Below are 17,660 nucleotides of genomic sequence, written 5' to 3' on the forward strand. Positions count from 1 at the left end.
ACCATGAGGAGTGTTGGTAACTTCCACACTCTGTGAAGGAAACAACCAGATAAAATGGCTCTTCTCTGCTTTGGCTGGCCACATGTTCCCAATGTACAGGGCCATGATGTGGTCAGATGGTTGTGATAGGTTGGGATGGGATAAAGAAACACAGTCATACATCTACATTCCTCCCCTGAAACTGCTGCAATCTCCCTGTAGTTTTGTGGGGTTTTTTCTCCACAGCATAGAAATGGGAGAGTATTTGTCCCCCATCAGTTTTATCCTCAACACTTGGCACAATGGTGCAGACAGTCATTACAGAAGTAGCACTGTATCACTGTATCACTGATTTTTCCGTTTAAGGATTGAGAAAAAAGAAACAAACTAAGGAAGTGTCATTCATCTAGAACAGACTAAGTGAAACACAAAGAAACAGATAAACACACACACAGAGACACTCTCTTTCTCCATATTTCACTTTTCTAAGTTGGCATAAAAGTTGCATCTCATGTTTGGACCCCAGAGATTATCTGACTTGTCTGTCACAAAAAATCATTACAGAGGCTGGTCTACCACATGCAAGACAACCCTCTTGGGTAATTTTATGTCTTTATATGCAAGATATTCTCCCTTTTTGCTAATTTCCATTTTAATATTATGTTTATTTATAATATTTGTGCACTATAAGCTGCATAACTTACTGCTGCACAGGTTGGGTGACCCATCATGGATACTACTGCCTTGTAAAACTGATGAGAAGAGGTGGTTCTGTGCAATCAGTGCAGAGCTCCCCTCCAACACTGCATACGTTCACAACTAAAACTACACTGTTCCACTGATCGGCAGTGAATAAATGTGTATAATTATATTGCATGGATAATGTCCTTTTCTCTCATTCTTGTTTTCTCTCTCTCGCTCCCCTTTTATCTCTCTCCTCTCTCTCTCTGTATGCAGCTTATTTAAATATGGGAATACAGAATCTGCAGATACAACAACTTGCAACTCAAAAAAATGATCTGGCATCTTTGTAATCATTAAGAGACAATCTGAGTGATAGACTAATTGTCAGCTAGCGGGAAAGGTGACTTTACATCTCATACTGCCCCAAGATGGAAGTCTTCTGCATTTCCTTTTCCTTCTTTTGTTCATTGCAACACTGATAGTTGTAGATAGTCTTTGTGCTTTGTATAATGCCCACCTTTGATGTAACTGAACTCACACACAAAATGCAGCTGTTATACATAAGCATGCTAGGATACAGGCAGGGACGGTACAAGCATGCACAAAATAGTCTCTGAAGGGTTTTTTTGTTTGTTTCTCTTCAACATTTACATGCACCACTTAATATTATGTTTGGTTGTGTACATTGAGGACTGGATTTCACAAGCATTCATGATCTTCTCTTCTGAAAAGCTGCTTGACAATTTCACAAGAGCCCAGTGTAAAAAAAATCCCACAATAAAAAAAAAGGAAAAGGAAAAACCCCCTTCTTCCTGCAATCTGATCTTGTCTTCATCAATCTGATCTTGTCTTCATGATTTTAATGTTGAAATCTTTTAAAATGTCTCCTCTTCCTCTTGCAGAGCTTCAAGTTAAATGGTCAGCTGGAAAGACAGATCAGTGTGTCAAGGATTTTCTTAGCCACTGGAATAGTTCTTCCTTATAAAGCTTTTGCCACCGCACATTGGCTTCCACTGTTTCCACGGCACGGGAGAAAGAGGCAGCAGCTCCCCCTTCGTAAGTCTTTATAAAGTTCTTTAGCTGGAAATACAAGTTAACAGGTTAAATTTGCAGGAAGTAAAGAAAGTAAATTTTTCCAGTGCACAAAAACAAGTCAGGCATTTAGGGCCAACCTCCATGATCACTGTTGAAGTAAATGTAGTGCTGTGCAGAAAGATTTAATAGGAAATGTAATAAGACAGCAGACTGTCAATTATATGATGCAATTGCTTTACATTGCACTGGAAGATATTGACATGTCAGTGCCGGATCCCATTAATATAATTTCCTCCTTCTCTCCTGCAGCCCATCTGATGCAATGTGAAAACAGCTGGGCTGCTCTAAACTTTTATTTCTACTGAAGAAACCAAACTGGGAGCACTGGAAATGCTTCTAATTCAGGTTTATATGCAAATATCAGCAGAAGGCAGCCCTGATGCCCTTTCGTTTTATCAACATTCATAACAAATTTATTTTCTTTTGATTTGCAGAACACTTCTGATGCTGTAATACAAGTTGGTTGTTTAGAAAAGAAAGGGATGGTTACAGTGGGAAGAGAATGGCAAAATAGCAAGTGGGCACTCATTTGACAATCTTTGAATGCCTCAAACAGATTCCTTCCTTTATGAGAAATCTTTGATCTTTTCTCAGCAGACTGAAAAGGGCCCTGCACTGTTCTTCCAAATACTCATATTATACCACTGTTACCTGGATTATTATAGCCAATGACACTGGTTTGCTTTGAATTACTGTTCTTTTTAAATGAGAACTGCAAGGCTGATCTGCACAATATGTTGCTGGTTATGTCAACTTGCTTAAAATTAGGTGCTTTTAGCCACACTTAGTCATAACTAGATAACTTTTGCTTCTTGGTGACAGCAAATTCACCTTGTTTATTTAAATCTAACTTCCAACAAAATCTCTTTTTGCATGGGCTCAAAACTGTAAAGCCTGATCTTGCATCTGTCTCATTCCCATCATAGCTAAAGGCATGGGAGGGACCTGGAAACTATCAAAACCAGACTTTACCTGATCTCTGTACTTTTTATACCAAAATATTTACAAGGCCAGTTTCTTTTAGATGTATAAACAGGCAGCCCATCAATACTATCATGGAGGTAGAAACTAAGAGTACAGAGAGCTTCCTTGTGCAGGGTGGATACTTGAATCTGGCCAGCACTGCCCTTCCTGCCTGGGTAGATTTGAGGAAACCAGCTGCAGCTCTTCCCTAAATTCCTGAGGCCACTAGACTTCAGTGCAGACAAATGGTTGGACAGAAAATAGCATAGCACAATCAGAGTTCAATTAATGGTGATTATGCTGCATAAGAATAATTTGATCCATTTGCAGTAATGTCAAGCAGCTGCTAAGCCAAGCATAACACAACCACACAACTACCTCAGTCAGGGCAGGTGTTAAGTTAAAATGAGAAATCTTTGCAATCTAAATAAGAAGTACTTAGCATTTAGAACAAATTATTGTGGTGTCATTTGGCCAGAATATAAGGTTAACAGCTTTTCTCATATGGAAATACTGCACACAAAAGAAAAACAGAGAAGGCACGGACAGCTTCTACTTTCAACGCTGGGCTTTTCTAGGGCTGTCCTCTGCAGCATAAACTAATACGGATAGAAAGCTCTCACGTTTAGTTTCTAAACCAATAGTCAAGAGACAAAAAAACGAACCTACATATCCAGCCAAGCACAGAGAAGTTCCTGCACTTCCCACCTCCTGACACCACCTGTATGCACTCAGATGCCTTTGCAACCTGCTCCTCATCCTCATGTCACCCAGCTGCAGCATGGGCCTGTGACTCCAGCTGAGCAAGCAGACTTCCTGGACAACAGACACCTTATTCCTCCTGCCCTGCTCTCTGCTTAGAAAAGATATAGCCTCACGTGCTGAGACTAATTTAAAAATTACCTCTCTTAGTTCTTCTTCGGTATTGAGGAATTCTGTGACCCCACTGATAAGCTTCGAATTCATAAATAAGGCTTCTCCGTACCTGCAAGGGCAAAAAGAAGATGCACAGAGAGTTAGTGCAAGTGCTAGGCCAATTGAAAATTAGAAAGCAGTCTTCTGTAAGCAAGGGAGAAGACGTGGGACCAATTCTGGGGATCCAAGAGAATAGCACTGGAACCAGACACTGGACTGAGACCTTCTTCTAGGCTGAGCTTTTTGTAGTTGCCTTTTAGTCGGATGCTACTAAGCAGAATGGGCTTAACCACAGCTGTAGATGAGAGCTCCGGAGGATGAGAGGGCCAAACCACAACACCACCTCACGCTTAATGAAACAGCTTTCCATGTAATGACACCAAGCAGCTCAAAATACAGACACCAAAGAAAGAGCAGAGCAGCAACTATGGAGAAGTATTCTGAGGAACTCTTCTAGCTGTACCATTAAAACAGACTTTTTGAAGTGCTGCAGCCTTCTTTGCATTTTGTATTCATCCACCTCATCTACATTACAAACAGCCTCACAACAAGTGAACTGAATCAAATTTTCTTGTTCCAGTACCTGATAATTAAAATAAATAATACTGATAGAGAATAATACTGCTAAAATAATCCCCTGGGCCACGATGTAGCATCTTCAAAGAACCAACCTGGAATGAAAATGTGAAAGCATGGGCAAGGAATATTTAAAGGGTAGGATATTCAGCAGCAGGGAACAATGACCTTCTGCAGGTAGTTGCTTTGAAACTGATCATTCAAATCCTGCTGTTCCACTTGCTTTTCCACAAGTTTTCTTTCAGTCCCCCAAGTACAGCATCTACATCACTTATACGATTAACCAAACTACTCCTGAAGTTTTGCATTCCATGTTCGAATATTTTGACGGGGTTTTTTTCCTTTTTTTTCCCAAAGTCTCTAGCATGCAGAATATAATTCCACTGGAAACCGAAAGTAATGCTTTTGTTCAAGTGAGATGTCATACAGCATACGAAAAAGGCACTTGACAAATAGTTATCTCTATCTTTATCTGCACATATGTCTAAAGCAGTATCTAGCTAATCTGAACATGACTGTTTTTAAGATAGGGAATCCAGCTCTCCTGTCAGACATGTGTAAGTAATACTAATAGACTTCACTGCAATTAAGTTTATCTGGGGGAACAATTCAGTTCATACCCTACTTTTACAAACTGATTTAGAGGAAGAAGTCAAAATTCAAAGTGAAATGAACTAGCACAGTCACAGCTTTCTGTTCTGCTTCTATTAATCCTAAATTAATTACCTTTAAATGCTTAGGTACTGTAAGACATAGTCCTTTCAAAAGGGAGAAAGGAAGAGGGATAGAAAGAGGGAGTGGGAAGAGAACTGGGTTTTCTTTGAGAAGGTTCTGTCTTAGGGAAGGTGTACACTGTGTCGTCTTGCTACCTTGAGCTTGTGTGAGGGGAAACACAGTTACAGGTATCAAAAACCCTACTCTCTGACCACTAATAACTGAATTATTCATGGATATTTCAGCAAGTACATCTCTTTTCCTAAACTTCAGTCACATTGACATATACAAAAATTCAGAGGCAAATACCTCCTATGGGAAGTATGAATTTCATGGTCCTTTAAGCACGCTTAGGCTTTCTAACAAAGCCCCTTATTATTACAGTCTCATCTTAGCCTCATAAATGACTGCTTGGAAAACTGGAAGCTCCTCTTGATGGGGTCTTTTGACGAGGTTACCAATCCACTTTACAGAAGCAACCTCATAAAAACAGCTGCAGGGATTTTATTTTTCTTGCAGTCTGTATTGTAGAGTGCAAACAAAAAGTAGCAGAATTCCTTCCATTGAAAATGATGCCTTCCTGAATATCTGTGCTGATTACTGCCCATTATGCATACTTAGTAAAAATTCAGCCACTAACAGCAATTTCAAAATGGGCACTGCTGGCAAAAATTCTACAAAAATAGTATTTTGCAGGTGTGAAACATAAGAATAAATAGGAAAAGTGTGTCATCTTGCAAGTATCAGTCTTCCCACCTTCCACAGGAAAGACAACAGCATTGCAGAACCAGGACCTTACATGCCTGAGCTCCCTGGAGTCCTGGGCTCTCCACCTGCTTCTTCTGGGGACATAAACCTCTAGGGCCTCACATTTGTACAGGCTTTGCACTTGTGTGGACTCATCTTTAGAGGCAGCATAGTCCATTTAGTTTGGACAGATATAAATGGCTTCCCAAATACTGTTAAATTCCCAAATGCTGACAAATGATTCAGCACTTGAGAATGAAGGAATCCTTCCAGGTAGCTCTTGGATTATATTTCCACACACAGACACACATGTGCATACACACTCAAAATGATTTAGGAGTGAAGGTAGTGCATGCTCATGTAACAGGAATTTAAGCATAGTATTTTCAGTTCTCTTTTTCAGAATTTTAGCAGTCTTAGTCACATGGATTTCTTCCAAAAGACTTCTTAGGCACCTTAATTTCTAAGTCACCTTTGTAAATGGGATATGAGTGATTTTGAAGACTTTTTACACTATCAATATCTTCTGGACAATGTCAATGCAAGCATACTGTAAAAATCTAAAGGAATAACAATATTTTGTTGGCATTCTAGCTTTTTGACATGCTGTGTTTTAAAGTCTGAGGAAACAGTGTTATAGTATAATTTAATCACCCTCAGCTATTTCATATTACTATCTCAAATGTCAACACCTTTTATAATAAATCTAATGGAAAATACCATTGAGATATCTCTTTATTAAATTAACGTTTCGTGCAAAGTATTTTAATTTTAAATAAAATTAAATAATAAATTATAATTGTAGAAAAATGTGCCTTGGGACAGAGAACATTTGAACTATAATTCCGCAATAAAGCTTTTATTTTAAAAATGTACTAGTGCGGCAAGCTCAAATCAGAAGCCTAATTTTGCATTCTATCATGTCACTCTTTCACTGAACATTAAGGTTCAAGGTGTTAGACTAATTCCACCCTCTCAAAGTCTCTCTTAAAAGGTTTTAATCTATAATTACAAACAGTTATGTTGAATATAGATCACATATGCATAGGTTGCATGAATGATTTCATTCAACTGCACTTAATCTTTTGGTGTTTGATAAAAACTTAACTGCATGGCCCTTCCAGAAAAATCCAACTTCTACAATCCTTTTGGTGGCTCTGGCTTGTGTTTGGAGATCAAACTGCTTGCAGATAAACTCAGTGCTGGGCAAAGAGACGGACTCTCTGCTATTTTCTCATTAAAAAAGGACAATAACAGGTTTCTCATGAGGTCTTGCTGGTTATTAGGAACTCAGATAACACAGTGATGCATTCCAAGCAAGTGAGATAAATAAAATTCAAATTTTAAGTGAAGTTAAGCTATTTAAAATTACATCCCCAAAAAAATGGCACATGACATAGTTTGCTATTGTCCATGTCTAAAATCACAGGTATTAGCTAGGTTTTCAGATGAACGTACTTCCTAAGGCAGGACATAACTTCTGCATATGTGTTTGTAGCAATATACATTTTGACAGATTTATACCAAAACTCTGTAAAAATCCCTGGAGCAACCTGAAAAATTATTTGCTATCCAGAGCATAACTAACTCTACTGGGTTGTTAAATAGTAATGGGTCTGCCATCCACTTTCTGTGTAGAAGTCCAGTTCCTGGAATAATCATACCAGAAGCAGAGGATTCTTAATTTTTAAACTCTTCAGCACTCTTAAAGATTTCAAAAAGTATGCTCCTGCAATATGAACTTCCAAAACCAGTTCCAGCTCAAAACTATTTTCTCAGCTGAAGTTTTTCTAAAATCCCACTATGCTATAAAGTATTATCCAAACCAGCATGAACAACTTTTTGAGTCTTTAGGAAGGTTGCACAGTCTCTGAATTTCTTTGACTCTTCTTTTGATGCTGTGAAACTTACAGTAAGTTTTTACCTATATTCATTAGGCACCAGGATTTAGTTGCTTAAATACAGCATCTTAAAAACACCACTTCAAATATTCTGTGGTACGCTAGATGGCTCCTCAGAAGTCCAGAATGGAACAGAACCCCAATATTTTTCTGCCAACACCAAGGGAGTGGCCTGGCATGGGGTGTCTGAAGTTCTCGGACACCTGCCTTTAAGAACTTGAATTTCATAGGCGTTGTGGTCCCTTCTAATCTGTCAGTATCAGATGAGCTGCTGTGAAATCTTTCAGACCCTCAGGCTGTCCCTAAAGATCTAAAGAAATTTCTCACTCCTTGAATTAATATCAAAATCTTCATCAAAAAGGATTTTAAAATGTTGACTGGGCTTCTGAGTAGGAGCATGTAGCACTTGTTCAAAGAGAAAGAGAAGCAGATATAAGGAACAACCCTGTCTCCTTCCTGTTCATCTATTTTTAATTCAAAATGTTGCTCTTCTATTACTTGTAACTCACTTGAAACACAGAGTGGAAGGAAAGGGGATGACACTCTACTAGCATCCTTTTGAAAACGGAAATGTTTCAAAAAGGTTTTGGTGGTTTTTTCCACAGTTGAAATGATGTTCTTGAAAAGATAATTTGTCAGTAAAATTCCTTTGGGAACTGCTGCTTTTTTATCTATGTAAAAGTAGAACTGCAGCACTTGACATATAGATAGAATTCATTATCATAAGTGCAGACACAATACAATAATAGATATATATACAGATGACCGCTAAGAGATAAATGTTTCTATGCATACGTGTGATAATCCATGAATAAATGCATTTATGACTCATATGTATATATTTCATATTTAGAGACATCTCTATTTATGGATTAAAAGAGAAGGGACTAGATTCAGGAACTTAAACAAATGCATACATCTACAATACTTACATGAATTACAGCAAAATAAGAAAATGAAAATAAATTTGGACTTTTTATCTTTACCTAGCATTTAATATTTTCCATTTTCCTCTGAAAAACTTCCAGGCAAGATCCCTTCCATGTGGATTTCGAGCTACGTGGATTATCACATCAATAGCATCCTGATCCAGGACAACTTCTGAGTTGAGAGACAAATTCAGAAGTCTGTTGGGAGAAACAAGAAAAAAGTCCTATTTAGTTTCACCAACACATAGTCTAAAACCAGCACATGCGAAAACTCTCAGAAAACTCTGAGAAAACCAACCAACCAAACAAAAAAAACCCACTGTCAAATTGTTCGTTTAACTCTTCAAGTGAGTTTAGTGGTTTATTTCTATTATTCCAAAGACCAGACACAGACACATTTATGAATCAGAAAAATCTTGGTGTAAAAGGATTTCACTAAAGCTGAGTGGAACTTCACATGTACATTTTTATGAAATGAGTAAGACCAGACTGGTCAATACATTTAAATTAAGGGTACGCTAACAAAAAATAATACCAATTATTATAGGATTTCTAACATTTCCAATGAACACAGGAAAATTTGCAGGTCAAAAGACATAATACGTGTCAATTTTCACATGCATTAATGCAAAAACATAACACAGTTTAAACAGACAAAGTGAAGTTCTTTCATTTATTCCAAAGCTCAAGTGATAATCCATAAATGTTGAAGTGACTATTGGTTGCAGTCAGATACAGGTATATAATATTTGTGTACCTGTTGAGCAAGTTTCTGTCATCACTGCAAGTTAAGGCTTCTAATAATATTTTCTTCTCAGACACTGCTGTGGTAGAATGAAATTTCATCCAAATGAACTCCCAGACATCTTCATCCATCAGTGAAACTCCTGTACAGTAGACAATGTCTCTCACATTGAGTGGGATTCTGCAAAAGAAATCAGTAATGGCATTCTTATAAAGAAGCAGCCTTCTGATACTGGAAACAAAGGAGGAACATCACTACATTGATGAGACTCCAAAATTAAAGTGCAACAGTAATCTTTCTTGGGAAAAGTACATTTGCATCTCGTTAGTGCCACCAAAATCTTCCAGGATATCCTAATGGATTTTCTAATGAGTAACACATGCTTGCCATTCTTTTCATAACACTGTCACGTTGTCAGGAGCCTATAAATTATGGTCATCCAGTTCATCAACACATAATGTGCCACATAACCTGCAGGACAGGTAACATAAGCTTTCCAAATTAGCACAGGATCTTATCGCTCTGTTGCTGGGCTCTGAGCCAAATCTCCTCATCTTGTCCTTAGTACTGAGATTTTAGAATGGGAGCTGATCAGCCAGAAGCTTCTACTTGCTTGTGCTGTAAAGTGTTCCATCTTCATATAGTAACACACAAGTAAAGAAGGATGTGCTGAGATTATGCTACTTAAAAATGGTATTTTCAGGAGTGAAGAAAATAGAAAGATCTGTTTATTTTTTTCAGCGTGCAAAACCAGCTATGCCATACAATACTTGTGAACTGTGATTATATATAAACTCAGATTACAGTTAAATGAAAGCTTCTTGACACCAAATTCAGACCTAGTATAGGATGTGCATATGTACCATTTTCTTCTAAAAAGATCTCAGCTGGGCTTTCAATTTCCTACCCTGCTTACGTTTCCTATACAAGCAAAGAAGCTGAAACACTTGTGAGCTAAAGGGCATTCCTGCAGATAAACATAGATGTTTCTCAGAGGAATACATTTCTGGTTTGCAGTATTGCCCTTTTTTGGTTGGTAAAAATTATACCAAAACACAATTCTCTAGTTGGGCTGAAACATCGCTGGAACTTCCTATGCAAGACCTTACTGTTTGGGCAGTAATACAGTGGAACAAAGAATGAAATGGCCTCTGTAAAATTTGATATAAAATCAACACTGAAAGAAAAGGTTACATCATGACTTTATTCTAAGACTTGTACCAAAGTCTTATACCATAGACAGTGTTATCCCAGTCAAGAACCAAACAGGTTCTTTTTGTCTCATCTATTCATTCTTCAGGGAAAAAAATCTTCCTTCCACTGAATTTGTCTGTTGTCAGGCTCAGTGATGAATGTTTTTGTAAGAAAACCATCTAATCTCTTTGGCCATGTCTGAGTCCCTGCAAATGAAACCAGTGTGGCTTTTTAGCATTTCAAAGTTTTGGTTCCTCTTCAGTACTTCAGAAACCATATATTCATCACTGTGAAGAGTTAAAAACTCTTGTTGCCTCTATGAGGTTAGCTGGTCCCAACAGCTGTGATGGTTTCTTGAGAAAAAGAATGAAAGGAATAAGTAGCTAAATTAAATAAAAACTGGGGGGAAAGTGCACTACTCCTCCTACCAGCTCAAGAACTTAGGGGAATTAATGCCTACTGCTTTTCTGTTATGCTTTTTCTGAGTAGTAAAAAAGTCTTGAGGTTGAAGCTTTATTTGTGTTCTCTGGTGAGTGTTGCCATCAGCTCAGAAGGTGTATCTGCAGGTTTAGATGCAGACAGTCACATTAATTTTGCTTCTGCTGAGCTGACATGGCTCAGAATACCACTGCTGCTTGGCGAATTTTTAGCAGAGTCCCATGCTAACAGAACCACAAAGGGCTGTCTTGACTAGAGCTGAGGTATTTTGCATTTGATGCAGACAAACCCAGACATTTATTCAGGAGTAAACTCTCCAAAGCAAAACCGAAAGTGTAGTCAAGAGAAACGTAATCCATTTAAAAGTTGCTAGGAATATGAAACTTTTAACTATGCGCAGCAAACACCAGCAATATTGCCTCCTAAAGCAAAATGTCTCATCTCTGCCCTGAACTCCTTCCTTCTGACCAGGGAAGATTGGTGAGACAGTGCAGATCTTGGCATGGCTCAAGATCTTATTGTTTCTTCTCCTCCCACCAGCAAATCACTGCATGTGAACATGCCTGTCCTGAATTAGCATTGCTATGGTTATGACCACATAGCTCAAGCAATTCCTACATGTCACCAACACATAGATGCAGGGTTCACAGTTCTTCCCCTTTGATGCTTCCTACTGCCTTTTTTTTTTTTTCCTTCAGCATTCAAATGTCCTAAAAAGCTTGGCTTGCACTGAAAAAAGTTAGTAACTCTCTTCAGACTTACCCAGGATCAGTAGGTTTTGGCTTAAGTATGGTCTATGCAACTGCTTCTGTTGTGCCTATAGAACTGCTATGCCCTGACCAATGAAAACAGAAAATGCTTAAAGCTGACCGGATCCACTAAAATAAATAGTGTTTAAACATACATGGGCAGTGAAGAAAAAAGTTGTTATATCACTTTCACCAGCCTTTCCATACTACTGAGTTTTGATTTTCAGATATTGAGTTAACGTTAGTAAAATGTGAGTTTAGTTGACATTTACAGAATTATCCACGTGAGCTACTCCTTGATTTCCATTTCACTGTAATGGAATTTGTACTTCTTCCTTGAAAGTCTATCATTAAGCCCCTGTTACAATATTTCAAACATTAATGAATATCAACAGTTTATTTTTCCCCCATTTAACCTTCCTTTCAAAAAGTGCATCCAAAGGAAACTGCATATAATTGAGTCTATTACAGAAAATTAAGACTACATATTTAAACACAAGAAATCAAAATACAGTAAAATTAATGGGGCAGATAGTTAGGTGCTGCCTTTCTGCTGGCTTAAATTAAAAATGAGACAAAGTTTTCTAGATAACTGCAACTCTCTCAAAACTTTGGGTCAGGACTTACAGTAACATGAATACATAGCCATATACGCATACACTGCATACAACATGAAAGTTATATTATCATTGTGTCTTGATTTTGTGATACACCAGGTTATTTGTCCTTAAAGTACAACCTCCTTACCAGCCTATGTCTTTTTCCGCTTTTAATTTGGGATTTAATACACTGACAGCAGCCATAAGAACACAGGCTAAATCAAAAAGACTAAGACATGCAGTCCTGACCATGGGACCAAACAATCCGACCTGTTGCCTGGAATCTGTCCTATCACATGATATCTGAATACGAAGATAAACTGAACCCAGTCAAGTCTTGTTTCAATGAAGGAAGGACTTTATATCTTGACACACAAACACTTAATTTTTTTAGAAGCACATGTAGTTCCTGCGTAGCTTTGCTGGCAGAAATATTATCTTTGGTTTACTGCAGGAGATACAACCCAGCCAACAGATGCTCTAAGGAACTATAAGGCATCTGGAAAAGGTAATTCTTTTTTAGTTGATTGCCTCATTAATTCAGGTAGAAACTGTATGCTGAAAGGACTGTCACTCTGTGTTTAGGTAGTATAGTCAGCAGCAGAGGTGCCTAGAAATAGATGTCTAACCCCAGAAAGCTCAGCATTCCTCAATTGTGAGGTTTACATTTGTTAAATTTACAGTAAAACATATAAATTCAATGGGCTTTCCCAGCTACTCCACCTTTTACATTCAAAGTGCCAACAGTAGATATTTTAGCAGCAGTGCAATCAGTAACCACAGCATCATTTGCATCTTCTGGGAAGGAAGGAGGACTTAAAACTTAAGTGGTGGCACTGATCCCATGCCTATAGCCTAAATGTCATCAGGCTTCTTGCTATGACAACTCTATTGCCACCAAATCAGTAACAGCATACCTGCAGTGTTGCAGCAGAACTACTCAATATCACCCAACCAATTGCTCCAGGAAAGGTTTTAGGTCTGTATAAGCTAAGTCACTAGGCTAACATGAAAATAATCAGCCCCTACAAACCATGACATCAAAACAAATACCAATTTTCAAAGGCTTACCTCCAGAAACTACAAAACTTTCAGCTATAAAAAGCTACAAGTAACTCCTGTGAAAGGCTTGTAATCAGGACTGTAGACAGGGGTTTTTCTTGCGGAAATGGAAATAGTTTATGAAAATGCGAATATGCCCCAAGTAATTTATTTTTGACTATTGTCTCAACAGAGAGCCCTCTAATTGAATTTTTCCAATTTGTGGGGATTTCTGCTTTCTCTCTCCTCCAGTCAATATGGGCCTGTATTTCATTGTTATCTAAACATGTGAAATCTCCCTAGTCTACAGATTTTTTAATTTTATACCTTCATGGAGCATGTTGTTCTAAAATTGCACTTTCAAGGCAATAGATCAGCATGTGGAATGTTTGCCCCCTGTATTAACTGAATCAAGTGGATAAAATTACCATTGTTTCAGTACTGTTTAGGTAGTAACACTGCAAAATGTATCCCTTTGTTATAGTAAACCTCATCTGGGCCTTCAAGGCTGCTCTCATTTTTAAAGAGTTAACATGACTGATGGATACTTCAGAAGAATAAAGATAAAGATTAACTTTTGAAAGCATCATTTTAAATGGTTTTTATTTGAATACTGATCCAATTTATTTAACTTTATTTTTCTTGCTTAAGAGATATGATGGTGAGAATGAAATATGTAGCTAGCAGAGCTCATGTTTAAAAATTAAACACTTTGGGAAAAAAGTTAAAAATGAAACAGCTAGAAAAAATTAATTAAAATCGTGCTGTGGCTTTACAGGGATTTTTTTTTTTCAAGAGTGAATAATAAAGCTCTACAATGAGCTAAGAATAATCTTCTAAGTTATAATTAATTGGTACATACTTGCTCCTATTTAAAGTACGTTCTAACAATTGGAGATACACTTATAAAATTGGACCATAATTATTTATCTTCTGGGCAAATTGTGTTCTAATTTTTTAAAATGTAATTGCACACAGTTTAGACAGTTCTTTGATTAAGTGACAAATTTCAATACCATTTAGGGTATTATTTGACAAAGAAAATTAATCAGAAACATTATTCTTTACTTTTGCAACTATTTAACATTTAACCTAAGCCTGTTTTTCTTGATGATTATATTTATAGTCTTGTTTAATAGGTTACAAGGCTCAGATAAGAAATGACAATGAAGTATTGGTACTTTGTTGGCACATGTGTAATACAGATTCTGCTATAACACAAAGTTTATTTTCTAAGACCAGTTCCAAGGATTAACCGAGGATGTGGCTACTCAGGGTGTCTGTGGCAAAGTTATGAACAGATGCCAGGTCTCCTCGGTCCCAGTCCTGTGCTTCCAAGCATCAGGTATTGCCTGGTTCTGACCGAGGCAGGCTGAGAATTTATCATCCACCAAATGATAGTTACTGCTACTGCTCCTTTCCATCCCTATAGCAGATATCCCACAACTGAACACACGACTGGCACCCTCAAGCTCTTCAACACTGATTTTAATGACTGAGTCGTGAGTTAAGCACTTCTTTGTGAGACTGATCTCTGAAGAGATATGCGTTGTTTTGCCCTTTCTGGACAGTTTTTGCAACAAAAATATGGTCCTTTCTGTTCAATCATTTTGCAGAGCTGTGGAGAGATCATTCCTGAATGAAAAAATTTGAGACAAATCTATCTAATGTCTAAGGATTGCAAATTAATTACTGCTAAGATATAATCACTACATATAGGATCATTTTATTGTGATCACACACAGAGTTCAGGAGGTAAAAATGCTATCTGAACAAGCTGCCCCATAAAGCCCAGTTTTGTCTTTCACAGGACAAAATCTTCTCTCTTTTCAGACATACTCCCCAGATAGTCTTTCAGAGCACCAACTCCTTGATTAACTCATGCACTCAACAGTGTTTTTCTTCCTCCTTAAACACTTTAATCGACTTGAGTGCAAGTTTCTACTCAAATGTTGTAACAACCTATTAATTAGTTAAATCGCTTCAGCAACATTGGCTGACATGAGCTGGCAAAGCTCCAGTAACATTTCAAAATGCATGAATAGCTATGCTTGAAATTTTTCAGTAATTAAAACTTCTAGGGGTTGAGAACACAGAAGAAGGGATCCATTTTATTGTTTTACATTTAACAGACACTCATGTGTGAAAAAAATTAAAATAACTCCCATTTTTCATGTTTGCTGCTAATAATTTCCAAAAATAGCTGGTGGGCATCAAACCCGTGAAAAAAAGCTAGTGCCTCTTCCAAGCAACGAACAAAAATAATTAACCTATTGGCCATGTTCCCACAATATGAAGGTAGTTAAACTTCAGCATATTTATAAGTTGCTGCATGACTGTAGCATTAGTGTAGCCACATGTAAAAAAAGCAACAAAATTACATATCTCAAGTCATTAGAGAGAGAAATAAAGGAAGAAGAGAAGGAAAGAAAAAATGCTTTGTCTGGAAAAACATTTGATTTTCTATCATGCAAGCCAGACATCATTGAAATTATCTCAATTAGTGACTGGTAATTTGTTATTTATCACTCCCTCAGATCTATGGATAGTTTCATTTATAGACATGTTGCAGTCTCCTGTACACTCCTGCAGTGCAATTTGTTTTTCCAGTGGCATTTCCATCGAGTAGTTAACGGTCCATCCAAGTAAGCACACTGCCAATTTAGGCAGGTGGATGGACATGAATCCATTGTTCCTTGCAGAAGAAATATAAATTTTGCACAAACAAGTATGGAGATTTAGTATTCTCAAATTAGGTTTGTTGGTTATTGCTGTCTTTGTTGAAATTACGTGATGGAAGTCATCTTACTTGATTACTTGCACCTTCCTTAAGACTGATAAAGAATTAACTAGTGCTCGTAACAGTCACAGCAATGTGACTAAAGTCTTTGAAATGGCAAACAGAAGTCACTGGAAAAGCCCATACTCACATTATTACACTTAAAAATATTAAAAGAGGTAATTGAGTATTAAGACACAATCATCCAAGATCCTGATTTCATTCTTTAGTAACCAAAAGTGGTTCATCTGTAGTGCAAAATGACACAAAAATGTGTTCTGTCTTTAGACCCACAGATTGAATGTAAAAATTCATGGCATATTCTCTTTTCAGAGATCTCTGACCCCACAGAAAGCAGCTAAATATTGAACATTACCTCTACTTATCAAACAGCATAGTGAGCTGAGCTCTGTTGATCAAGGATTAGCATATTGTTATCATCCATAAGGTTAGTATAACAGGTGCAAGGACAAGAGGCAGCAAATTTGCAGACATCTGAATGCAATCCTCAATTTACACGAGTTTGATGTAGTAGAAGATCGTATTTTCCTTTTCTTTTTTTTTTTTTTCCCAATTGATGATATCTTCAAGGCAGTATTCCAAGTAAACAAAACCAATCGAAGTGCTTGTGACAGAAGAATAATAGTAAAAACTGCATTAAACCTAAAATCACCCCAAAGTGATATGGAATCCAGATCAATCAAATGCATTTAGTGTAAGTTTACTGCAATTAATTAAGGTACTTTGTTTCCATTTAGAAGACACCACCAAATAAATAGCGATGGCAACATTTCTAAAGAAGAAAAAAAGAAGAGCAAACTGAAGTGGCTATGACTAGCTAGGGGCCTTCCAACAGGTCCAGCAGCATCTCAAAGAACATTGGCACGTAATTGTGTCTGATGCAATACTGTCATCTCCTACTGCTCACTGCCACGTATTAGCAAAAGAATAGCATCACCACAGCTCTACTAACAACCAGAATACAAGCACTCCATTTTCTGCTGAAGGCAAAACCAGCTGTCTCAGTTCAAAGCAGCTCTCTCACATACTCATATGTTCACGACGTCCTGTCTAACTTTGCCTCAAGCAAGCACACATCCACAGTCTACTTTGCCAGCAGAAATATGTATGTGGCAACCTGTAGCTGACGGATGGTAACAGTAGCTGGAAGAAAATCACGCCTGCACCCACAGAGAGGTTTGCAAAAACATGCTTGTGTCTATGGATAAGTTATGCTTTGAGCCATCACAGTGTGTATCCACATGTTACCCGTTGTTATGATATCTCCTGTCAGGACTTTACAGATTGTAGCTCTCCACACATTCTTTCCTGAACCTCAGAAATACACGTTTACTCAGCCTATCCAAGGCAGAAAGTCTGAAAATACTAATCCTCTTAGAAACACGTTTTTCCTTCAGAATAGACAGGCAGTGAAGGTTAAAGGGGTTAACAAGGCTGATTCTCAAGCCCAGGCAGGCATTGTATGGTAATTTTGTTAATTTTTTAGGCTGAACCACAATGCTGTTATATCTAAGGAGCGTGAATAATGTATTTCTTCACACATGAAAGAGCTTCGCAGGGATGAGCTCTGTTAAATGAAGGTAGAAGCAAA

General features: G+C 37.6%; 1 protein-coding gene across 1 annotated transcript in view; it reads right to left on the minus strand.

Annotated features, from left to right (window-relative positions):
• Window positions 1–1,599: 1,599 nt before the first annotated feature.
• TRHDE (thyrotropin releasing hormone degrading enzyme) overlaps window positions 1,600–17,660 on the minus strand; it is a 205,435-nt gene continuing 189,374 nt past the window's right edge. The window contains exons 16-19 of the mRNA XM_065654127.1: window positions 9,261–9,428; window positions 8,561–8,701; window positions 3,625–3,706; window positions 1,600–1,743 (exon numbers count right to left, since the gene is read on the minus strand). Of these exons, the coding sequence (XP_065510199.1) occupies window positions 1,600–1,743; window positions 3,625–3,706; window positions 8,561–8,701; window positions 9,261–9,428 (535 nt within the window). The remainder of the gene's footprint in view (window positions 1,744–3,624; window positions 3,707–8,560; window positions 8,702–9,260; window positions 9,429–17,660) is intronic.

The sequence above is a fragment of the Caloenas nicobarica genome, chromosome 1 (genome assembly GCF_036013445.1).
Source record: "Caloenas nicobarica isolate bCalNic1 chromosome 1, bCalNic1.hap1, whole genome shotgun sequence".
Lineage (NCBI taxonomy): Eukaryota > Metazoa > Chordata > Aves > Columbiformes > Columbidae > Caloenas > Caloenas nicobarica.